General features: G+C 35.6%; 3 protein-coding genes across 4 annotated transcripts; all 3 read left to right on the forward strand.

The window, feature by feature from the left end:
- Nucleotides 1–6,347: 6,347 nt before the first annotated feature.
- On the forward strand, nucleotides 6,348–14,234 carry LOC130992553 (serine/threonine-protein kinase CTR1-like). 2 transcript variants are annotated; one of them, XM_057917230.1, is made up of 15 exons: nucleotides 6,348–7,576; nucleotides 7,660–7,958; nucleotides 8,236–8,380; nucleotides 9,066–9,181; nucleotides 9,736–9,938; nucleotides 10,251–10,625; nucleotides 10,711–10,751; nucleotides 10,904–10,972; nucleotides 11,869–11,969; nucleotides 12,065–12,149; nucleotides 12,228–12,326; nucleotides 12,396–12,464; nucleotides 13,234–13,365; nucleotides 13,712–13,806; nucleotides 13,882–14,234. In XM_057917230.1, exons 1-15 carry the CDS (start codon nucleotides 6,947–6,949, stop codon nucleotides 13,976–13,978), a joined length of 2,556 nt encoding a protein of 851 aa, XP_057773213.1. In that variant the 5' UTR covers nucleotides 6,348–6,946; the 3' UTR covers nucleotides 13,979–14,234. The 2 variants fall into 2 exon arrangements, with proteins under 2 accessions (XP_057773213.1, XP_057773212.1); XM_057917229.1 differs by having other exon boundaries at nucleotides 6,366–7,576; nucleotides 10,242–10,625.
- A 140-nt stretch (nucleotides 14,235–14,374) lies between these two features.
- On the forward strand, nucleotides 14,375–14,788 carry LOC130993824 (uncharacterized). Its single transcript, XM_057918861.1, has one exon. The coding sequence runs from the start codon at nucleotides 14,375–14,377 to the stop codon at nucleotides 14,786–14,788; it is 414 nt and encodes a 137-aa protein (XP_057774844.1).
- Nucleotides 14,789–15,694: 906 nt separating this feature from the next.
- Nucleotides 15,695–16,587, forward strand: LOC130992690 (uncharacterized). The gene is made up of 2 exons (XM_057917441.1): nucleotides 15,695–15,941; nucleotides 16,042–16,587. The coding sequence occupies exons 1-2, from the start codon at nucleotides 15,754–15,756 to the stop codon at nucleotides 16,169–16,171; spliced, it is 318 nt and encodes a 105-aa protein (XP_057773424.1). The 5' UTR covers nucleotides 15,695–15,753; the 3' UTR covers nucleotides 16,172–16,587.
- Nucleotides 16,588–25,932: the final 9,345 nt, after the last annotated feature.

The following is a 25,932-nucleotide window of genomic DNA, read 5'->3' on the forward strand; positions in this document are numbered from 1 at the left end:
ATCTCTCATTTGTAGTGTAAATGAGGAATGAGTAAGGGTCAAGTAGGATATGTGGAAAAAAAAAAGATTTAAAGTGTGAAATTTTATTTATTATTCATTTTCTCATGATAAATTTATAACCAAAGAGAACGCACCCTAAAAAGTTTTCGTGATTACTTTACAAGCTGTAATTGGATAAATTCTCATTGTTTTTCACCAAACCAGGCGCACCCTCGTGAAATTAGAACGCTAGCATTAAATGCAATTAATATCATCGGATCTCATCTTTTTTTCGCAGAGGATAATTTCCATATTTATTCTCAAGTACTATATAAAGATTCAGAGAAATAAATACGATAGGTAGATGAGATACTTCATACCAATCATCAATTAGCTTCAATTCCTCTTCTTAACATCGTTCAGCTCAGTTGCTCATCTAGATTCGACAATTGCAGTTTTAGTGAGGATGTCACCTAATCTTCTCGACAATGATATCTTTTTTTTTTTTTTTTTTCACATAATCATTGATGAAATAGTGTCTGAAATCCAAATAACAAGTAACGTTTCAATCACAATATACTGATTCTTAAATATATGAACTTAGTATAAGAAGTGATCCATATAATTAAATTGGGAATCCAAAATGCACATTTCCATTTCATTTTTGAAACGTTATTATATTGAAAATGCTATAAACTACTCCCTCTGTCCCACTAAAATTGATATACTTAACTTTTTTGTTTGTTCTACTAGAATTGACATTTTTCTAAACTAGTATGTGGTCCCTACTTTCTCTACTCACATAAAATAAGTAGACCCTACCTACTTTACACTCTTAACCTTTTATTCTTACGCCAATTATTGGGTGCGACTGTGCGACGGGTCGACCCGGCTCCAAACCCGCCATCTTGACCCGAAACCCTGACCCGCGTTGGTTTGACCCATACTCCTAATTATTACATTTATTTATAATAATTGTTACTTTTAATAAATATAATATATACATTTGTTCATATAAATGTATATTGAAATGTATAATGTTTTATATTGAATGAAGGTAAATATTTATATTAATATAAGTATATATTTATGCGACCAAATGTATATCTTATGCTTATTAAAAGTAAATACTCCTATTAGAGTTTAGTGTTCAGGCTTAGGGTTTAGTTTATAAGGTTTAGGGTTTAGTGTTCAGGCTTAGGGTTTAGTTTATAGAATTTAGGATTTAGAAAATATAATACTTTATATTAAATGAAGGTAAATACCTATATTTATATAAGTATACATTTGTGCGAACAAATGTATATTTCATGCTTATTAAAAGTAATAATTATTATAAACAAATGTAATAATTTAGGATTCAGGATTTCGGGTCTGGGCACGGGTCGGATCGGGCGCGGGTCGGGGCGGACCCGTCGCACTGGAGTGCGACCGCCGCATGCAAGACCGACCCTTATTCTTAATCTCCGTGCTCAACTCAAAAGTGTCAATTGTAGTGGGACGGAGGGAGTACAATTGTAGTGTGGGAGTACATTTTTGTATAATCTATCAAAAACTATGGATCTTTTCGGTAGAACCAGGGGTGGGTGTAACTGAATTATTACTCATTTTTTAATTTATTACATCTATATTTAGTGTAATAAAATTCTTGAAAGTTGTGTATATATATGAATATATATTATGTTATTACTCTTATTTTAATACTCCATGTAATAGACAAACATGGTGAGCTCCGATCTCACTGAATAAGTAATAAATTAAAAGAACCCAAACAATTTTTAATATAATTTAGAGTTTAGGGTCAATTTAATTAACGTGTAATACTTTTGATTCAACAAGTAATCATTAAGAAATCCCAAGATCTGGGAGGCTCAATGCTGTATGAAATGTGTTTGTGTACCAAATGTTGGATTGTTCTCAAAATAATATAATCAGACTAACAAGTAACTAAATTAAACTTGCAGAATCAGTGAAACCACCGCTAGCAAGGAATATCACTTAAAAGTCTCTTTACTTACTCTGACTTTATTAGTAATTAATTAAAGAATTGTTCGTAAATCCCAAAACATCTTGGGTAGGAACATTAACTATGTGGATTACTTATTTAAAGACAAAAAGTTATGTCACTAGGTATGCTTTTATTTGTTTAAAAATAAATTGGAGTATGTCCCATAACCATTTATGAAAATGATCGGCAACGGCCAGTGGGGTGTGTACTAACGAAAATATCACTCAATAAAAAATTTGGCTGCACTCATCTTCTTTCTTATTGGTACAAACTGAACCTCCAATAAAGTCAAATTCATAACAAAATAACTAAAGCCTTTACATAATATTCTGGTGCTGATTCGCCAGTTTTTAAATTTGAATATTGGCTAATGCAACCCACCGTTTGCCCTGGGCCACAATATAATTTAGGTAAATTTTATACTCCATTAATTAAGATTAGTGATGTATGTGTTGAATACGTTAGTCTGACAAGAATAGTTTAATATATCCCTTTGCAATATTTTGATGAGGGTGGAATAGAATCACAGCATCAGCACCGCTCCGGCTTATTGCCCGGCCGAGCTTGGCGATGCAGACGGTGGAGCTTGAGGTGCGGCTCAAATGAAAGAGTCAGGTGAGGTGCGTGTCAAAATTTGAACCAAGCACCCAAAAGAACTCTCTCGACGAGGGGCTTGATGTATCGCCATTGTGAGGCCGCCCATTAATGGATACTTCACGATTATTTCAACGACAACCCAATTTACGGTCCAATTTTTTTCAAACTTGTTTTCGAATGCAGAAGGATTTGTTTGAATGCATCGTTTATAGTGTCCAACAAGTGAATTTGAATTTCTGAATAGAGAAAGATTGTACGGATCGGAACTCGCTCACGTCGTTGCAGAAATGTATAGTACAGTGGCTATCCGGCAACTAGCTACCGATGTTTCAGCATACACTTTCGATGAGTACCTCACTTCACTGACCGGCTATGGCTCAAGCGGTTATGTAGAGCAATCATCAAGGCATATAGCGCAGAATACCTCCGGCGCCCTACACCGACCGACATCACGCGATTTCTTCAAATGCACGAGTAGTGGCACGACTTCCCCGATTAACAGAGTGTCTTGCAGTAGCTCTGCTGATGCCCGCTAATTACTCATGCCTTGTTTTGATGGCTATTTTTCGAGAGATTCAGCTCTCAGAGATAGATTAATTGTTGCATCGCTTCAAGGCGATTTGATCGAGCACATTTAAACCACTGGAGCTGGAATAGTCATTTCTATATTTATTTAAAATTTATGTTTGATTTTTAAAATTGATGTATTTTTCTTATTTATGTTTATTAATATAATTTCATGGTATTTCAATTATTTTGATTTTGAACTTAAATTAAATCAAAACTAAAAAATTCATCATTAATCCATATAATCAACATGACGAGCAAAATCAACTAGAGGTTCAGCCAATATGGATGCTCTTAAGACGCTTTAATTGGAGCTGAGCACATCAAATTGCATCATTTGTTTTTTCTTTTTTGAATTACATATTCATGTACTAAGAAGGTGTTCGGCTGAGTTTGTAAGCTCTTTAAAATAGCTTATAAGTTCATTCAATGTGTTTGGCAAAATAAGTTCTTAAACAACTTATAAGCTCTAAAAATAAATTTCAAGAGCCTATAAGCTCCCCAAAAAATAAGTTTATCTTCCTCAACTTATTTTTTCATAATCTTATATGCAACAATTATTTTATAAATACTCCCTCCGTCCATGAAAGAACTTCCTAGGAGGGAGTGGCACGAGTTTTAAGAAAAAATATTGTTGAGTGTATTGAGAGTGAATAGAAAGTAGTTGAGTGTATTGGGAGTGGTGAAAAAGTGTTATAATTAATATTGGGAGTTGTGAAAAGTGAAAAGTAAGAGGATTATAAGTGGTGGGGTATAGTCCAAAAATAGGTAGGAAGTTCTTTTGTGGACGTCCCAAAAAGGAAAGATAGGAAGTTCTTTCGTGGACGGAGGGAGTATTATTCAACTACAAATTTTTTTTCATCATATACCCTACGAAGTTCATATTTATTCGATTTTCTCTCTCTAACTAAAAATTCTCTCTTTAGCTTATAAGCTCAATTGTTCAAACACTTTAATAACTTATAAATTACTCATTCCGTCTCATTACAAATGTCTCACTTTCCATAATAGGATGTCCCATTACAAATGTATAATTTCTTTTTTGGCAATATATTATCTTTCTATACCTAATATTTAAATAATTTCCACCAACCCACTTTATCTATGTTTTACGCATTTCTTAATCTCTATGCCCAAAAGTAATGGGACATTTGTAATGAGAGGGGGGAGTATATCTTACTCCCTCCGTCCCGCTAAAAGCGGCCACGTTTGTTTCGGCACGGAGATTAAGAAAGAGATTGTTATGTTTTAATTGAGTGTGACCCACTAAAATTAGTGAGTAATTTTTAGAAAGTGGCCTACAATTATTGACCAAATTAGTGAGTAATTGTTGACTTAATTAAAGCTTTTGCCATTTTTAGAAAGTAGCCACTTTTAATGGGACACCCAAAAAGGAAATGTGGCTACTTTTAGCGGGACGGAGGGAGTATAAGTTCTTGAAATATTTTATAAAATCCAAGAGTTTATAAGCTCTTTAACATAAGCGTAGCTAAATACTCTCTCAATTCATTCATATTTACATATATTAAATATCTGGAATCTCCAACTTAATACTCCCTCCGTCCCGCTAATAATGACACGTTTCTTTTCGGCACGGAGATTAAGGAGAAGCAAGTTAAGTGAATAAGGAGTGTGGTGTTTGTGATTAAGGGATTATTAATTGTTTCTAAATTAAGAAGATCACAGCCAAAAATTTCAAAAATCTGAAACAAGATTTGGCAATATTTTCGACTTTTCTTTCTTCTGCAACAAGATCACAACAACATAATCTGAAAATTTCAAATTACTCAAAACTAAAAATTCCAACAATTTCTATAACCAAAAATCAACAAATTCCAAAACTAAAAATCGAAATTCAAGAACCATATTCACTAGCTGCTATCCATCCGACATGATGATGGAGTGAAAGAGAGATAGAGGCAGGGGCGTGTCTATCGTCACCTGAAATCGAGTGGGAAAATTGGGGATCTAGGGCTCGGTTCTTCTACATAGAGGGGTGTGAAGTCGCTGGAGTCTGTGGAGCACTCCGCCGTCGCCGCTGCTACGAGCGCTAGGAGGTGGTGAAGTCGGTGTGGGCAGCGCACTCCGCCATCGCGCGCTCCGACGGCGCTGTGTAAGATAGAGAGTAAGATGAAGTGAGAGATAGATCTGAGACGGACATGGAGGCGGAGTGAGCGAGGAAGAAAGAGGGAGCGGAGGCGGCAACGACGACCGGTGCTGCATGCGCCGCCCCGGCTCGCAGCGGCCGCCGCAAACAAGAGACAAAAGAGAGATCGAGAGGGAGAGCAGAGAGAGGGCAGGAGAAATAGATCTCGAAAGAGAGAGAAAGAATGGGGTTACCTGAGACAGGGGTGGATGCGGCGGAGGAGGGTGGGTGGACGCAGAGTCGCCGCGCCGTCGCCGTGGAGGAGGGTGAGGCGGCGAGGGTGAGAAAAAGAGAGTAATCAGGAGGAGAGTAATCGGGAGAGAGAGAGTTAGAGTGAGGGTAGGTGTTAAAGTTGTTTTAATTAGGCTTTTAATTAGTGTTTTAATTAATATTACTCACTCCCTAATTTTTTCCAAAATAGGAAACGTGCCATCAATAGCGGGACAACCCAAAAAGGAAAACGTGCCATTATTAACGGGACGGAGGGAGTAGTTATTGAGAAAACATCTAATCAATTAAATTGATTTCGTTGTAGTCAAATTTCATCATATGCGCGGGAAGTATATCTAATAGTAGTAGAATAGTTTCAGAAAATAATTCTGCGGATTGAATTAAGAATATTGTATCTGCTCAACTTCTTCCACTTTAGTGGACAAATGTTATAGATGATGACATTATCTTATACATGCCGATTAGGTGTATGAAAAATTTAAAATAATGAAGTGCATTACCAAATATAATAGCACATTTCATATATTTAAGAATAGGATCACGATAGATATGATAATAATTAAAAGGATACAACTCAATAATAAGCTGATCCATTTTTAAATTCACCATTTTTTTTTCTCACGGTTGTATTTAACTTTAATTAATTATCATTAATTAAAATTAAATTAAGCAATTTGTTTATTTATTAATATGTGTGAAAGTTAAAATTAGAGGATTACGTAGGTAAACTTATCCAAAATAAAATGAATATATTTTTTATGAAATCGATGGATGGAGCGAGTATTTGTTAACATTTGAAGTCTGTAGATGATGTAATATTGTGGTTTTGGTGTGTATTTCCCAATGCGATAGGGAGGCAGCACTATTGGTCCTTTTCCTCGTTAGTTTACGAGAGCCGCTAACATACGCCGGGGTTGGAGATTTACGTGTCCCGTGGCCAGCTCCTTCAAACTCGACGTGGCAAACTACGAAGCAGGGTGCGCATCCACACCCGCGCGTAGTTTAGCCGCGAGGCCCATAAAAATATTCATGTTTGCGCAAGTTGGCGCTTAAAATAGTCGGCTGAAACCCAACAGTATGTATAATGCTCTTTCTACTTCTTCTACGGCAGCGCATATATTATATACACATCTTTCTCACTTCATTCATTAGTGCGTGTGCTCCGTGTGTTTCATATCCATCTGCTCTTCTTCTTCGCGTTGGGAGTCTCTTTTTTGAATTTTCTTTGTTTCTTCTTCTTGTTTAGTTTTTTGATGAGTTTGAATGTGCATGAGTTGCCGATCACTTATGGTTTTTGGTGTATGAGAATGTGATTTGGATTGTAGTTCGCCGGCGGTGATTTTGGGTGCTTGAAGTTGTTGACGTGGATGTTTTGATAGAAAAGGAAGCGAAACACATCACGTGATAATCAAGAAAAGATGCCGCATCGAACCACTTACTTTTTCCCGCGGCAATTTCCTGACCGCAGCTTGGCGGCGGATCACGAGAAGAAGCAGGTGGTGGTAGATGAGATTCAGGACAAGGAGGACTCCCCTCCTAAAGGTGGAGTCACGTGCGACAAGATTCACGGGAAGCAGCTCGCCGCCTTCGTCAAGTGGCTTTCCGACAAGAAACACAGGGACAAATCCCAATTCGCCAAGATCAAATCGTACGATCACGACCATGATATTGAGGAAGAAGATGAATCGACGCAGCGCCTCCTGCCGCCGCCGGAGCAGCCTACAAATGAGAGTGGTATCGAGCGGCAGATTTCGCTGCAGAGAGTGTCGAGCGAGGGGAGCACCAGCTACGCCGGGAGCTTGTTTTCCGGGACCACTTTGGACGGGAATTGGTCGGCGAATACTACTGGAATACTCAAGGAGCCTGCCGGAGTGAAGGAGGAGGAGGGCGATGGGGTGATGCAGAGGTATAAAGAGGGCTACTATCTGCAGCTCATGTTTGCCAAACGCCTCACTCAACAGGCGGCGCTTGTGACGGAGCCTCTGCTTCTGCCGGAACGAAGGATGGGCGGCTCCCCCGATGCCGACACCGTCTCCTATCGTCTTTGGGTATGGGAATAATGAATCATTGGTTTTTTTCCTCCACTTTTTTCTCTAGCTATTTGATGATTGATTTCCATTTGTTGTTTCAGGTGAGTGGTTGCTTGTCATACAGTGACAAAATAACTGATGGATTCTACAACATTTTGGGGATGAATCCATATCTATGGCTAATGTGCAACGAGGTGGAGGAAGGTAGAAGGATGCCCTCATTGATTGCACTCTCAAATGTCGAACCCAATGATTCTTCATTGGAGGTGATTTTGGTGGATCGTCGTGGCGATTCACAGCTCAGAGAGCTTGAAGATAAAGCTCAGGAGATATATTTCTCTGCTGAGAGTAACATCACTTTGGCAGAGGAGCTTGGGAAACTTGTTGCTCTCTCTTTGGGGTACATGTTAAGCTTATATAGCTTTACTATATACGTACATCGGATTAGGGTCAAAAACTTGATTTTCCGTAAAATTATAACTACGAACCTCTTGCACTCGACTCTCATGAATTCCATAAGCGCTGCAGTTTCTTTCTTTATAGGTTAAGGTTAAGTGCAAGATGTTGGTAGTTTTTATGGAAAATCAAGTTTTCAGGGTAAGAAGCCAATCCTACATACATCTATCTATATATGATGTGTGCTTCCTTGTCATCACCTTAAGTTTGTGAAATTTAAGGGGCTCTTTTCCTTTGGAGCAAGGCGACCTTCACCGTGGCTGGAAGTTGGTTGATCAGAGATTTAAGGATTTGTACAAATGCATCGTCATTCCAATTGGCAGCCTATCTATGGGACTTTGCAGGCACCGTGCTATTCTGTTCAAGGTGAATATGTATCAACAATGAATCATCTTCTTACAATGCCTTTACCTCAACATACTTCTTTTAGCAGACAATTTGTGGTCTAGCTAGATTATTCATTATATTTTCCATCAACATGAATCTTGGATTTGTTCTACTGTCCAAGGCGAAGTTAGTTCCTATTTTTGCAGTTGGGTTCATGTAATTCAAGATTTGTTGAATCTTGTATCCCATAATGTATGGTCTGAAAAAGGTGAACCAACAGGCATATTTTTATTATTGACATTTGTAAAAGTATACTCATACAGTTAACTTCAAGTGTAGTAAACTACTTTACTTTTCATGAAATCTAACATGCTCTCAACTCACTTTGATACTTGGTTGGTGACTACTGCAAAGAATAATTCGAAAGATATGTAATTATGAATGTGTTGCACTTTCTCTCTTTCTTGCTTTGCCAATGTACGCTTCTGATATAATCACTCTACCTTTTGTCTTCTTACTTGGGCACACACTATTTTTCACTCATCCCCTTTGTTTTCTGAAGGGGGTGTTTTGCAGGCAGCAGGTGGACTATTTATATCAGTTTATTGTTTTTATTTTATTTTGTGAGCAAGGCTATGCGTATCACTCATTGTGCCCATTTTCATGAGTTAGCTAATAAACCTCATTGATTTAGTATTTTAAAACAACTTATTTCTATTTTCAGAAACTAGCGGATTATGTAGGTCTGCCTTGTCGGATTGCTCGAGGTTGCAAGTATTGTGTTTCTGAGTATCAATCGTCATGCCTTATTAAAATTGAGGATGAAAGGAAGCTTTCAAGGTTTGATTTTCCTTTGTGTTTCTGACTATCAATTTCTATTATACATAACTCTTTGTTCTTACTTCTTCGTATTCTATAAGTATCTTTTATACATGCTGCATCGTTTGGGACCTTGTGCGTCTCTCACTACTGGCATCAACGTTCCATGCTTTCTTTGAAGATCATGTTATCACTGATTTTCACCTAATGTCGTCTATCAGCTCTAGATCCTCAGAGAAAAAAATTGTATGAACTTGATTTCTTCGATGCAAAGCCAGACGGCATTTAATTTTGAAACATATCAAGTTACTCTTTCACAACTCTTATTTAGCTTAGCTAATGAAAAATATCCTGTCAAATAATCTGAGTTTAGAATGAATTGAGCCTATGACTGCCTGTTCCGAATACACTCCCTAGTTTTAATACTTGAAATATAATGTTGGGATGAGAAATTAGTTTATTTACGTTGTATCTTTTTTTTTTAAGGAAGTATTTACATAGTATCCTAGTACAATACTTACTAGGACATACAACTTCATTTCATTTATTCGTTCTAATGGATATTGTTTTAGCAGGGAATATGTTGTTGATCTAGTTGGGCAACCAGGACACATTCATGGTCCCGATTCATCAATCAATGGAAATATACTTGCCCCTGTGCCCTCTCCGTTTCAAATAACTCACATAAAAGAAGTTCAGCAAGATGTGAAGAATAAGATTGATTGTCAATCGGTGAAATCAAAGTATGCACGCGGGAATAACAATCCTATGCGTTCAGGTTGGCTTTACATGCCTCTAGGCATTTTCTTAAGATACAATATGATCAGCAGCTATCATAGAACATTATTTTCCTAGTAGTATTTTAATTTGCAGCCTGCAATTATCATCTTCGTCCATCTTGGCTGGCTATTCTGCTTCAAAAGGTAGATCTTGGTCATTTAGGGTGTGCTGCATGAGTTTAAAAAAATCTTGTAGTTCCTGTCTTTCAGAAGCATGAATGAAGATCAATAATTAGACCAATTTAATTCGAAATAAAATAAAATAAAAAGTTGTCAAACTTGCATAAAGGACTTACTTGCAGCTTGCACAGATGGAGCCAAGGGTGTTAGCCTTCCAGATAGAGTAGAAAATGACGAGAGCAGCGTGGAAGTTCTTGATGCTGGTGCCACAGTGTCCAAAGATGGTCATTCTAAACCAGGAACCGACAGAATTATCATAAAACAGACCTACAAAAAGGAGATTGTTGTAGCAGGAAATGCACTTTTAGCTCAAGCTGGACGACAACCTCCAAAAGTATCCTTCTGTGAAAGCAAAGATGAGTCGCAGATTAAGAACAAATGTTCTGATAATGTGAAATATCATGCTTCATTGATTCCTAGATATTTGAGTATAGAGCCTTCTCTTGCAATGGATTGGCTCGAGATCGCATGGGATGAGTTACACATTAAAGAACGCGTTGGAGCTGGTACTGTGATTGTTTATTTATTGTTTCTTGTATTTAATGATGCTAACCAGTTGTTTATGATGCAGTTGCTTTTTTCTCCTGATAGGATCTTTTGGCACAGTTCATCGGGCGGAATGGCATGGATCGGTTAGTATTGGTTTAGACTTGTGTTAGTTTTGTGCAAAATGGATCTCTCATGTTTTCTTGATATCTATTCTTTTTCCCCTCAATTTGGTCAGCTCTTCTCGACATTTTGGGAGTTCGAACTTCATGTAACTTAAATTGTAGTATAACTGCAGGATGTAGCAGTTAAAGTTCTAACTATCCAAGATTTTCATGATGATCAATTGAAGGAGTTTCTAAGGGAGGTATGAATAATATTGAATAATTGAATTTATCTCTAGACATATTTTGCAAAGCCTCTGTGAACCTTAAATTAGTGATGGAGGCTTAAAAGTTTCTGATTTTTTAAACTTATGCATCGGTATAAGACAAGTAATGTATTATGAATCTTTGAGATTGTATGTTACTCATTTTAATCTTGTTCATTTACACTTTTGTGAAGGCTGATTATACCACAAATTCTGTAACTACGATCTTCTTGACCACTATGCCTATCATTGCGATTCAAATTACAAATCCTACACTCATGCTTTAAAATAATTCCTAAAAACTGAAAAGATCATTTAAAGTCTCATTTTCAAACTTTCACAAATACACATATGAACTTCAATTCATGTCCTCTAACACAGACCAATACATAAGTATGTTCAAAATACAGAGTTCTGAATTCACAGGCCCTCTCTGTGTATTCCCTAAAACAGTTTAAGATTGTCTTCTGATAATACTGTGATATAATTTCTATGAGATAAGAAATAAATATACTTGTTCTTGGCTTGCTTCTAGGATAGTTTTTATTTCTTATACATATTTGAATGTTATCTCTTTGGCAGAAATAATAATATTCCCATGAACATAGAAGTCAGTTAAACATGGTGTAAGCATATGTGCCGGTGTACGTTTTTAAATTCTGTTGCAATTTCTGATTCATCTATTTTTTCTGGTTGTCATTCATTTTGTCATTAACTTTATATACGTGGTGAGGGTTCTGGTTGTCCGGGTATATATACGTATACTTACTGGTTTATGCATCAACTTGTTGGTTGCTACTATAAATTCTGTACACCGTTTTATAATGAAAGTTTTCAGTTGGTGCCTTCCATGCCACTTAACCTCTAATTTTCTACTTATTATTTTCCCGCAGGTTGCCATTATGAAACGTGTCCGTCATCCCAATGTCGTGCTGTTCATGGGTGCTGTTACGAGACGTCCACATCTCTCAATAGTAACAGAGTACTTGCCGAGGTAGTATGTTCTGAATCCTAGTACCAATCTAACAGTTTCTACAAAGTAAGACAATATGGTTTCTAAGCTTTGCACTATTCATTTCTATGAATCAGAGGCAGTCTATTCCGCCTGATACACAGGCCAGCTGCTGGGGAGATATTGGACCAGAGGAGACGACTACGCATGGCTCTGGACGTGGTTCGTTTTGAATCTCATATCTTTCTTCCAATTGGTCTCTTGCTGAAATCAGCTAATTATGGTTCATACTGCCTGTAGGCTAAGGGAATAAATTATCTTCATCGTCTCAACCCACCTATTGTCCACTGGGACCTAAAATCGCCGAATCTGTTGGTTGATCGGAATTGGACTGTTAAGGTAATACCGTATTGCGTCTCTCCAAGCTTCACCTAATCTTGTTTGTTACTAAAAGATATTATGGCTTAGGTGTGTGATTTCGGCCTGTCAAGATTCAAAGCAAATACATTCATATCATCAAAGTCTGTTGCTGGAACCGTAAGTCCCTCCCTCTCTTTATCTCTCTCTCACGCACACCAGCGTGAGTGGAGTGCACACAATCTCTCTCTCTCTGTCTGTTCTCTATAAAAGAGAGGCGATGCGTCGTTACCTGCAACATGTAGGTAGAGTTGAACAGAATTAGAAAGGCATACTTTCTCCTGCCACATATATGATATAACTTCTTTTCTATCAGCCTCATTTCATTGCATGTGAAACTACCGGGAACCAATTGATGGTATCATCGGAGTAAATTAAGAAGTTAAACGGTAGGGTAAGGCGGAATGCTTGTGTTCCCTTTTTTCCAAAATAAGCTGTTCGGTTACTTTGTACTACAGATAAAGTGGATGTCGTCTACTCTCAAAACAGATGGACCCTTGTCGGCATTCATTTTCCTTTTCTCCCTCTCGTCTTTGATTCCAACGATTCGCATCATTTAAATGACTGGCATTTATTAAGAAACCTCGAGAAATGATAAAGTGAAGTACCCGTGTCCCTCATGGTAGATGACCGAGCATAGTGAAGTAACACAACAATTGAGGTTGTGGTAACAAGTACTTTACACTATCTGTTAATCCAAGTAAATGCCAGTTGTTTCGATCTCCTGGCACAGTTTGTCCTGGGGTCTGTTATCGGCTTTTGTTTGAAGTTATGTCATCTCGGCACGTGATTGTAGAAAATGAGCTAGTGCAATAAAATATCGCTGCAGGTTATGCGTTTTCATGACATTGCAATCAGCATCTAACTCTCTCGATCCTTGTTGTTTCAGCCTGAATGGATGGCCCCTGAATTTCTTCGGGGAGAGCCCTCAAATGAGAAATCTGACGTTTACAGTTTCGGAGTAATTTTATGGGAGCTCGTCACAATGCAACAACCTTGGAGCGGTCTTAGCCCTGCCCAGGTAACTATATAACCCCGAGATTCATTAGATAGATAAAAGTAATAGACGTTAATAATCTATCATATGCTTCAAGGGATTGAACAATTTTGAAATTTGATCACGTAATCCATTCAAATATTAAAACTAGTGTATTGCCAATCTCATCTATCACCCAAGCTAAAATCCCCATGAAGCTGAGTAGCGTAGAATGATGCTCCTTCCGTTAAATATGGGCTTGCAAGTCGCAAACATTTAAACTACAATCTTATTAAGCGTGTCCAAAAGAAATAGGCCAAGTCGGGTGGGAGTAGAAGATAGTTAATCTTAGTTTGGTTTTGCTTAGCATCAATGGTTTTGAAACTGTTAGGTGGTTGGAGCAGTTGCTTTCCAGAATCGAAGGCTTGCGATCCCAGCAAACACCTCGCCCATCTTGGTGTCTCTGATGGAGTCTTGCTGGGCCGAGTAATACTTTTTCCTTAGCTTTCTCATCTTCATATCCTGGCAAACTAGTGATGCATGTGTCTTTATCATCTGCAGCGACCCCGCGGAGCGCCCCTCATTTGCGAGCATAGTGGATACGCTGAAGAAGCTGCTTAAATCTCCGCTGCAGTTGATACAGATGGGCGGCCCCTGATCGTTGTCTTCACTTTTCTTGATACCCACAGATTCTCATTCCACTTTGCTTAATTAAGATGGATATGGGAAATATGGAGCCAATAATTTTTGTCAGCGTCTATGCTGAATCTTATATGAAAGCTAACCTTATATCGCAACTTTATGTTGTTGCAGAAGATCATGTAATGCAATTATTAGTCAGCTGAAAATTGTATTGCTGGCCTCTCACTGTATTTTATCCAGTCGAAATAATAGTAATTTAAGAGTTATTAATATGATGTTACTAATTATTTAAAGTGATGATGTATGAGTTGAAGAAAGATAGGCTGCAGCCGTGGACCCAAAGTTGACCACCTCCAATTTTCATCTACTTTAACCAATTTTCTTTCATCCAATTTAACAAACAAGAAGAAAAATGTGGAGCGATTTGGTTCTACAGGCTGCAATATTTGTGATCTTGGCGTTGATGTTCCTCTTCTCACAAAGCATCCCCCAAAAGCTCTTGACGAAGCTGCGCCTCTTCCGCCGCCGTTCCCAACTCCAAGCGAAGCGCCACTTCGTCCTCGCGGCCCAGCTCCTTTCGGAGGCCACCTCCGCCGACGGCGCCCGCCGCGCCGAGGCCGAGGCCGATCAAGCCATCGCCCTCGACCCTACCGACGCCGCCTCCCACATCCTCAAGGCGCTGGCCCTCGAGCGCCAGGGCTTCAGGACCTCCGCTCTCGCTTCGCTCGACGCCGCGCTCTCGCCGCTCGCCGTCGGGACCCTCAGCCACACCGAGAAGACGGACGCGCTGCTCAAGCGGGCCCAGCTGCAGGCCGCCGGAGCCTAAAGGTTCGCCCGATTTGGAGGAAACCAACTCTACGTCTTACTGTAGGATGCCAATTTCCAAATAGAGTATCAATTTAATTACGATTCACAACACTATTTTCAATTTTTATGTTTTTTATAATAATAAATTTAGTTAAATAAATTGTTTTTAATTTTAATTTTGTTAAATCGAGAGTTTGTTTTATGTACTGATAACACATTATTTTGACAGTTAATGTGTATTATTATACTGATTTATCAAATTTCACATCGATTTTTGTGATATTTTACAAATTGAAAATCTAATAGCCATCGGGATACTGCACATAATTCCAGATTTTAGCGGTTTGATGAGAAAGGAAGGTATAGCGTGAAATCGGGATACTTGGCTGGAGTGGGTTTTTATAGCCCCGATCCTAACTCGAGGTCGGGAGAGAAACAACGACAATGGAAAGTAGCTTGGGGAAGGAATCTTCCTCCAAAGATTAGAATTTTTCTGTGGCGTCTCTTGAACGATTGGATTGCAACGGATTTGAATCTTCAGGGACATCATATCCCCATTTCGGGCGTGTGCTCTTGGTGTCATGCGGATTGGGGTTCGGCCCCTCATTGTCTTTTTTTTTTTTTTGATCAGGCAAAGGTAAAAACTTTTATAAATGAAGAAATCAAAGGTACCAGAGGTACCCCACCAACAACACAGCTGGAAAAAAAACGAAACACAAAAAGTAGAAGAGAAATACAAAGGAAGAAACACCTGACTTAGCCACACAATTTCACCCCAAAGAACCATCTCCTGAACTCGTCTGGTTCTGTCTTCTGATTAAACGCCAGCGACCACCCCCAGATTCTTGTTTTGATCTCTGCCATTATTTTCTCAGTCTTCCATGGGCTTTTGTTGAATTTACCCTCATTTCTCTCTTTCCAAAGACACCACGTTGTGCAAATCCACACTCCAATAAGAAAATCAGTGTCCTCCTTATTTCCAAGATGTACGAAAGCAAGAAAATGGCCCCTCATTGTCTGATTCTCTGCTCTGTGGTTCGACGTCTATGGAAGTCCTCCCCTTGGTGGAAGTGGCTTAAGGATTGCTCTCACATGTCTATGCGAGATATCTTTTTTAAGGTTGCTGATGTGGTGGATGATAGTGAGCTTGATCTGTTCTGTGTCTGCCTTTGGTGGGTGTGGAGGAAACTTTGTGATTTGAAGCATGGAAATCCAGTGAATGTACAGGGGGATATGATGGATTCTTACTCGATTTTTTTGCAAAATTTTTAGGAGGCTCGGGGTTTGTGTGATGCGGAGAACCGCAGCCTTCCCAGGGAAGGAGATTGTCGCTGGGTTCCGCCTAAGCGGACCTACCTGCGTCTTGATGTGGATGTGGCGAGGAAAGAAGGGGGCTGTGTAGCTGGGGTTGGATGCATTGTCCGCAACTGGAGAGGCGAGCCTATAATGGCTGTAGCGCAGCAGATCGGGAGTACCACTTCTGCTCTAATGGGAGAACTACAAGCTATGGTGATTGGTATTGGACATTGCCTTCATAGAGATCTTGGTCCTGTTATTGTCTTTTCCGACTCTCTCCTAGCGGTTCACGTTGTTCATGATGAGAAAGTGAGTGCCGACTTTATGCGATGATTTGAGCGAGACTTTTGCTTTTGCTCGCGAGGCTTGTGTGGTGGATTTCCGCCATGTTCGTAGAGAGGCTAATTGTGTAGCCCATTCTTTAGCGAATTTCGCTATTTCTTGTGCCTATGTAAGGATTTGGGAGTCAGCTTTCCCGAGCTGGCTTCTCGGCTTGATTCATCGGGATTATCATTAATATAGTCTCTAATCTTACTCTAAAAAATAAAATCTAATAGCCATCTAGATATGATATGATACATAAATGAGAAAAACGGAATCCAGTTTCGAGCGGCCCACTAAGTTAGTTGTCCAAGGCGTCCTTAAATTTAAGTAAGAATATTATTGCATTATTAGAATTTAGAATCACTTCAATGTCACTTTTTTTTTCACAAAGTTTTTGTGTCTGCATCAACTTTTCATGATAATTCGCTAATTGAAAATTTAGGTAGTAAAATACTTGAATTCCAAATTAACTTTTTAAGAACTATACCACTTCAAATAAATTGATACTTATCCTCTAAAAAAATGAAAACATTGATACTTATATCATCTCATCCAAAAATGCACATTTAATTTGGTATCATGGTCAAAAGTTTCGAGATTGCTGTTATTTGAACTGTAATGTTCATTTAATTTGGCAATAAATAATTTTTAATATAATGTAAGTTATGTAACCAAAAATATTTTTATTGTACGACCTCATCAATATATATACGAATAGCGATAAATATACTACAACAATCCTGTATTCTATATGTGGACTTTTTATTTATTTATTTATTTGTGATTGATGAAGATGGTATTTGGGCCCATCTTAATTATAGTAAAAGAGGCTCAACTACCCAAGAGCAAGCCCAAGAATGAGCAATAAAGGCTCAAAGCTAAAGGATGACTTGTTGGACCAAGTAGAAAGGTGTAGGCAAATAGGTAAACTAGGAGGAGAGAAGAAGAGATTTGGGCAAAGAGTTGAAAGCAGAAAGAACAAGTCGAATGTGAGGATGATGAAAATGACACCTTTCGGTGGGAACACGTGGCAAACCTCTTGTGGTTTCATAACCGTGTTTTGTTCTGACAAGCTACGTTATCAGTTGACGTCACCATATTACACGAAGACAAAGCACAACAAATTTGAAAGCATGCGACTTGAAAAGATCATTCTACCCCTTACCTTACTTGGAATATATAAAGGGGAACAACTCCTTATTTGTAAATACGCTCACTCTACTATATTTAATTGCTGTCAAAATTAATACTCCATAATACTGTAAGTTAAAAGCATTTCTCACTGTTATTAGTTATTTCTAACTATTATTTGAAATTTCACCCATTAAATACAAAATCAATATACTGTTTGCGGGAATTTCGAAGATACAAGCTGTTAACGGCAAGGAATCATCGAGATCCGTTCGTGTCAAGCAAGATCGAACAGTTTATACCATTTAACATGTTCCATTTTCACCATAATAATTAAGCATGATTTAAAGAGCCTTTACCAGTATTTTTCTAAAACATTCAATCCACGTTGACTTTATGGGTGCGTTCTCTTTAGTTGTAAATTTATCATTAGAGAAAAAAGGATAAATAAAATTTAACCCTTTAAATCTTTTTTTTCTTTTCCCACATTTCCTATTTGACTCATACTCACTCCTCATTTACACTACAAAGGAGGGATAATATTATCACACCATTTTTGGAGGGATAATATTATCCCTCATTTGTAGTGTAAATGAGGAATGAGTAAAGGTCAAGTAGAAAATATGGGAAAAGAAAAGAAGAATTTAAAGGGTGAAATTTTATTTATCCCTCCTTTTCTCATGATATATTTACAACCAAACAGAACACACCATATGAAAATTCATGGAATGAAAACTCGTGTAAAAGTTTTTTTGTTTTTTTTTCTTTCTCAAAACTATCAATTTGGTCGATTTTTTCAGTCCTATTCGATCTACATACACCCTGAGGCACTAGAAAAGATTTTGGAACTTCCAGAAGAGTTTGAGGAATCTCTCATTCTACATGCAATCTCGAAGATTAAGCCAAACCAAATCTTATTAGATCTCATGTTTGCAGCGTATCGTATTGGTAAGGGTTTATAACTGTACATTAGAACTCAGTAATATCTAATTAAAAATCAGTTCAAAGAAAACATCTAATAAAAGATGATGAACATGAATGTAAATGAAGATCCAAAAGTGAGCAGTAGTTGACTAGTAGTTGGATGTAAGACTGTAATTGAAGTGGTCTCCTGTACACCAGGTGTTGGAAATTGGTTGTGAGTAACCAATATTTGATAATTTTTCGAGTACCGAAAATATTTAATTTAACATAATTAAATGGCACAGGATCGATCTACGTACGTTCCGAGTAGATGATCGTAGTATATTTATTTATTCAAAATCGATTTCCGGTGAGTGGAAAATAATTATTTAAAGTTGGGTACTTGTAATATGGAGTTGTTGGAAAGTGATAAGCACTAAAGAGATGTTAATGCCTAACCCACATTGTTTTGTGGATGATAACTAAGACATTATATAAGTTATTACATCAGTGCATGTAATAAAATTGTGTGCACAAGTGATGGGTTGCAAAGCCCACACGTGCGCGCCGCCGCCGCCTACCCGGCCTCGGTCGGACTTGGATCTTGGCAATTGGTTTTTGGGCTGATCTTTGGGCCTACCCTTAGCTCCCAATGAACCAACGATTTCTCGGTCCAAAGAACGAGGCCTAATCGTTTGGGCCTACACGTGCACAAGGGGCTCAACCCGACGGGAGGACTCGTTGGTCTCTCAACTAGAAGCTTCCACACCTCCGAAACTCCCGTCATTATTGGACGGGAGGGAGTTACAACGTAACTGCCGTCATTATTAGACGGGATCCTCCATAAATGGACTGTGCCTATAAATAGGACAGCCACTCCATGCATCAAAACACTTTTTGAAATCTGCATTCTAGCATCCACATACTCTCTGCACTCATATAGTTCAGGAGCTTTGTTCTCGCCTCGTTTCAGTTCGCCGGAGCTCGTTGGTCTGTGGTGCTGCTACCCACGAGACGAAGCCATTTCATCTTTGGAGACGACACGCCAAATCGTGAGCACTACCGGGGTGTATCTCGTATTGCGGATAGAGGATCATCCTCGACTCGGCTACATCTTTTCACGGGTTTTTTCATTCTTGTAACTTCAATATAGTTTAGTTCATTGTAATTCTAATCTTCTACTTTTCTTTTACATTGTAATACGCCCGCAAGCTTGTAATCCAACACCTGGGATGTACCCGACCCGGATTCGAACCCAATTGGACTATCCTGACCTATTTTTTTTTAAATGATACTAACACTAACACGAAATGACACTAAAACTAACACGATCTTGTAATGACACTAACACTATTTTATTTTACAAATGATACTATTTCGAAAATAACACTAACACTATTTTGTTTTACAAATGACACTATTTCGAAAATGATACTAATGCTATATTGAAATGACACTAACACTACATGTAAATGACATTAATATTATAGTGAAATGACACTAACACTTGACATTCGGGTAGGATAGTTCAGTTGGGTTAGATCCGAGTCAGAATTTGGGTCAGATATGACCCAAGTGTACCATAACCCGAATGTACATGAGATTTTGTGACTGAAATTCGGGCAGAATGTTGCTAAGTCCATATTCAAATACTATGAGTTTATCTTTTTCTTAAGCCCAACTCTGGCCCGTATCCATAAAAAATGGTCATTCACCTTAAATACATGAATTTTGGGTGCATTTTGACTTTTCTCACAAATTTTAAAAGTTATTAAAAAATACATAAATTTTGATTCATTTTTTTTCTACGAACTTTGAGAATTGTCAAAAAGCACACGAATTTTAGCTCATTTTGTTTTTTCCCACGAAATATATTGTTATAAAAAAATGGTCCAAACAATTCTTTTATAATTAACAATAAATACCGTTTCACTTGAGATTAGGCATTAGAAAGTTTCTCAATCGCATGATTATGTGATGAATATTTCATGTAATAAATTAAATCGGGAAATGCTAATTAGATTTATACAATTAGACGATAAGTAATCATACATTTATTATCTCTCGTTATCTTTTTAACTAGCTAGCTTAATTAATTTAATTAATGATAGAGGACAATGAATATTCATGCGTGACATTAATTCCTTTTTTAAATAAAATATATTTCGTAATCAAAATAACGTCATTTTAATTAAAGTTGTGTCACATGACATCATTTTAGATTCAATGTTAACTTAAATTTTATGATTATCAATCGCCCAATTATATAATGCTAATTAGCATTTTCCTATCCAATTAATAATATGATATATCCATCACATGAACTTATGATTGAGAAACTATCTAATGTCTAATCTTAAATGATTCGGCATTTATTATTAATTATAAAATAATTATTTGGATCATTTTTTATAATAATATATTTTGTGAAAAATATAAAATAAGCTATTATTCGTGTATTTTTTTTTTACAATTCTTAAAATTCATGAGAAAAAAATTGATGAGAAAGTATAAAATAAATTAAAATTTGTATATTATTGATAATGTTCGAAATTTCGTGAAAGAAGATGAAATGAACTCAAAGTTTGTGTATTGAACCTAGAATAATCGTATAAAAAATAGATACATTGGTCAAATCTGTATTGAAAAATCAAAATATTAATCCGGATAAAAAATTTGAGGAAAGAGTCGAAATCCAATTTTTTTTGGAAAAACAAAGTTAGATGGAGGGGTATAAATGGAATGGTAGATTAGATGTAGGAAATTGAAGAGTTGGAATAGTGGATAGATACAAAAAGGGGGAGGTGAGGTGGCAGCCCTCATTAATTAATTACTCCATTAATTGCTACAACTTCCACCGCCTTCGCCGCCCGACTCTCTACTCACCAATTAATTCTGCAACTACCAAACCTTAGGTTTAGGCTCTTCCTGTTCCTCACCCCACCAATTACTTTACCATCACAGCCTACAACTATTCTTCATTCTTACTCTGCCAATTTAAGGTTTCGTGAATGAGGTCAATTATTGAAACAATGTGGCTATGTACAAATTAGTTAAATACGTAAATTTATTATACTGTTTACATTATAATTATTATTTTAATTTTTTTAACTTTTTATACTTTTTGTACTTTTTATTTTTTTAAAATAAAAAATTTATAAAAAAAAAATAACTACAATATGAACAATATAATACATAGTAATTTTTTTTCTCAATTTAATTAGTGTGTGGCTGCAATAACTGTTTAACATCAGTCTTATTGAAACGTGTATTGTTAAGTTATTGTAAAATTTATTCCAAAAACAATGTCGGTATGCATAGAGTTTGATTCAGAGTAGTCAGTGAGATGCGGATCCCAGTGTAGCTCTATTTGGCAAAGAATAATAATGATACCCACTTTATGAATAGAGTAATGCTAAACAGCCACATTGTGGCTGCCCACAATTTACTTAAGTAGAAAATAATTTAATTTATTTAACTTATTTTTTAAAATAAAAATAAGATTTAGTCATTTTATCATATTCTCTACATTATAGTAATTTTTTGATAATTTTTTTATTTTTGTTAAAAAATAAATTAAAAATAAAAAATGCAAAAAAAAAATTAAAAAAATAAGTACAATATAGAGAATATAATAAAATAACTAAATCATATTTTTATTTAAAAAAATAAATTAAATAAATCAAGATTATCCTTATTATATTAGTGTGTGGGTGGCCACAATGTGGCTGCATAGACTTATTGTTATGAATATAGCGAAAAAATATTTGGTTAGTTTAGTGGTAATTAATAAAGTGGTTTTCTACTTTAAATGAAAAGGTTAAGTTTCCCTCCTTGATTAAAGTTTAATTATTTCACTTGCTGAATTGGGTTGTAAATAAATGGGATATTTGCCGTAAAATACACGAACTTTCAACAAATTTTGGTTTTTCTCATGACCTTTAAAATTTGAAAAAAAATACACAACCTTTCGATTTCTTCTAATTTTTCTCACGAATATGAAATACTCTAAAATAGAAGCCGATTTTAGGGCTTTTGACTTAAATTTTTTGATACTTAAGCGTGAGGGATAATAAAGATGTCATAATAAAGTCGATGTACAAGCTTAAATATAAAAAAATCTAAATCAAAAGCCCTAAAATCAGCTTCTATTTGAGAGTATTTCATACTCATGGGAAAAACTAGAAGAAATCAAAAAGTTGTGTATTTTTTTTCAAATTTTAAAGGTCATGGGAAAAATCAGAATTTGTTGAAAGTTCGTGTATTTTACGGCAAATATCCCTAAATAAATACATACGTCTCGATCTGAATATTTTAAAATTTAATTATTTCTCTTCTACCTTCAATTTGGATTGAAGATTGTGTTAGATCTAGACCGTTCTACTATATCATGTATTCCCTTCTGTCCACTAAAAATATGATATTTCTTGTGGATACAAATTTTAATAAAATTGTTCATGATTTCTATATAGTGAATAAAGAGTTCTATCATTGTATAAAATAAGCGGTTGATATTGAATTAAATGTGGACTATAAGTGATTTCTTTTTATAAGTAGAAATATTTGTAAGGATAAAAGATAAAGAAAAACTGTGAAGTTATATCCTAAAAATAAAAGTGTCATACTTTTTATAGACAAAGGAAATAACTTGATATTGTAAATAGTTTTTTTGCATTGCTAGTAACATGATAACATGTGATACTTATTATTATTATTATTATTATTATTATTATTATTATTATTATTATTATTATTATTATTATTACATGTTTGTCCTCCACATTAAGGAAAAAACTGCAATGTAATTAAAACTAACATTTATTAAATAAAATTAGTTATTGCTTTTAATAGGATAAGTTGCATAATCCCTAACAAACATGCGAAAAGGCTGCAACAACATGATTTACGATTCAGGGGCTATGGGTGAGCATTTAGACGATCTGGTCTGAAACCGAATCGAATCCAAAAAAATCGAACTTAAATTGGGTTTGAAAAATTAAATCGAATTGCATCATTTAAAGACCAAATTCAAATTAAATCAAATCGTAAATTTTCAGTTCAGTTTGGGTAAATTTTCAGTTCAATTCAGTTTGATTTGATGGTTTCTATTAGGGTTTGCTTAGGGGCGATATAATATTTGAGATGGCAGAATGATTAAAATTTTAATTATATCATGCAGTTCCCTTTTTCTCACTGCATGATTACATATATGTAGATATAAATAGTTAGTTTCTTTGTTCTTTTTCTATTTTATTTGTTTAGCTCATGAGAATTCACGATCAACATTTTTGATGCATATCAAGTAAACTCATTTTCTATTCAATAACTTGCAAATTACATAAAAAATTATATCTTACAAATTAAATACGACAAACTTAAGCTTATAAAGACATTAATAAAATAGTTCACCGTTAAAGTTCCTGATTTTCACTTCATCATCACATGACTAAGAGGGAGTAATATGATGGATTCATGTATGCATGCTTGTGATGGATTTATATGCTTGTGACGAGAGAGTAATTAAATTTTCAACTTTTATGATGGATTCTTCCTCCCCAGTCACAAAAAGATAAAATAGGTGTCCGTGTGTTGGCTAAGTGATAAGAAATTAATGTATAAAGTCAAAGATTTTGGGTTCGAAACTCCTGTAGCGCGATTTTTAAATTTATTTATTTAATATTGTTAATTTATCAGAAAAAAACAAAAAACAAAACAGAAATAGGATTGCTGAGATATTCTTACTTCATTTCTAAAATGCATTCCTATTCTTTTTTAACTTTCAAAGTATATTCTTATTTTCATTTTTACTAAATATACCACATAATTCATTCACAATAAGACAACGTTTATTTTAAAGAATTAATTAAGCTTGATATATAGATAAAAAATAGTAAAGTTAATCCCTCATTTGCTTTGATGAATTGATACTTTAAGATATCATAAGGCTTTTGATTATTTCTACTCCCTCCATCTACAAAATATTTATCACATTTTGAATGACACGAATTTTAGTAAAATGTATATAAATGAAATTGTTAGTGGAGTAATATATTAAATGTGATTGGAGTTGTGTGGACCCTACTATCACTATAAATAAAAAGTGGAGTTAGTCTCTTGTACACCCGGGTGTACCGTACACCCGAATTGTACCCGACCCGGATCCTGATCCAGTTGGAATATCCTGACCCATTTTTTCTTGAAATGACACTAAGCTAACACGATCTTGAAATGACACTAACACTATTTTGTTTTAATTTACAAATGACGCTATTTCAAAAATAACACTAACACTATTTTATTTTACAAATGACACTATTTTGAAAATGACACTAACACTACGTGTAAAATGACACTAACACTATATTGAAATAACACTAGACATTCGGGGTTAAATAGTTCAGTTGGGTCGGATCCGGGTCGGGTACGACCCAGGTGTATCGTACATCCGGGTGTACGTAAGTTTTTGTGTAAAATGTGACAATGGATGGACCAAGTTTTTTCTAAAAAAGAAGACAATGGATGGACCAAATTAAAAAAATATATATATATATGGAAAAAATTTCGTGGACGAATGAAGTATCATTGAAGCTAGTTTTGTTTGATTCTTATCCCATTAAAATAGTGGGATCAGAGAAATTATATACGTGAGGATGAAAATACTCAATCATGTATTTTAATCATCTTGTAAAATAAATCATATTTAATCAATTTTATAAAATTCATGTATTCTTAAATGAGAATACATTTCGAGAGGATGGATGAAGAATAATGTCTAGTGTCTCATCATGTTTATTACCAATTTCACTACTTAATAAAGTTTTGTTATAAAAAGTAAAAGTAATACTCACAAGCAGTGACGGAGGGAGGGGGGGGGGGGGGCAGTGGGGGCACTGGGCCCCACTGGAAATTTCAAAATAATTACTAGTATAGTACTATAGTAATATTTATATTTTTAGTTAAATATATGTAGTTTTAATTCTAAAAAATTCTATTTTTTTCCTTAAAACAATTATAAATTCACAGTATTTTTTTAATTTAGGTTGATGTTATTTTATATTGTTTGTTATTATTTTTTATTGAAAGAGTAAATTTGAATTTTGAATTATCTATAATGAACGATCATAAAGAAAATAGTAAATTTTGAATTGTAAATGTAACTTTTTTTTATAATCACCTTGCAATTTACTTTCCATGTTTATTTTACTTTTTTAAATTATGTTATGGATTGTTTGTTTTAGTTTCTTTATTAATAATATTTTTTTAATTATAACTTGATTTTATTATGTATTATTAGATATTATAGTTTTCCTTAATAAAATTCCATTTAATATTAGATATTATTGCTAATATATTTAAGTAATTAATCCTAGTTCATATAGTTATTAGCTCAAACCATATGCTAGTTAATTAGTTTTCATTTCTTTTTTGTATATATGTTATTCTTATTTACATTATTAATGAGGATTTAGTATTTCTTTAGTTATGTGAAGTAGCGCGTTAGTGAATGAA

Source organism: Salvia miltiorrhiza, chromosome 7, assembly GCF_028751815.1.
Source record: "Salvia miltiorrhiza cultivar Shanhuang (shh) chromosome 7, IMPLAD_Smil_shh, whole genome shotgun sequence".
Taxonomy (NCBI): Eukaryota; Viridiplantae; Streptophyta; class Magnoliopsida; order Lamiales; family Lamiaceae; genus Salvia; species Salvia miltiorrhiza.

Excerpts from the sequence above, each read along its gene's own strand:
- LOC130992553 (XM_057917229.1), top strand. The coding sequence starts at position 6,947 with ATGCCGCATCGAACCACTTACTTTTTCCCGCGGCAATTTCCTGACCGC. Across the intron at positions 9,182-9,735 it reads GATGAAAGGAAGCTTTCAAG|GGAATATGTTGTTGATCTAG; the intron begins GTTTGATTTTCC and ends TTGTTTTAGCAG. Across the intron at positions 12,465-13,233 it reads CAAAGTCTGTTGCTGGAACC|CCTGAATGGATGGCCCCTGA; the intron begins GTAAGTCCCTCC and ends TTGTTGTTTCAG.
- LOC130993824 (XM_057918861.1), top strand. The coding sequence starts at position 14,375 with ATGTGGAGCGATTTGGTTCTACAGGCTGCAATATTTGTGATCTTGGCG.
- LOC130992690 (XM_057917441.1), top strand. The coding sequence starts at position 15,754 with ATGTACGAAAGCAAGAAAATGGCCCCTCATTGTCTGATTCTCTGCTCT. Across the intron at positions 15,942-16,041 it reads CTGTTCTGTGTCTGCCTTTG|GAGGCTCGGGGTTTGTGTGA; the intron begins GTGGGTGTGGAG and ends CAAAATTTTTAG.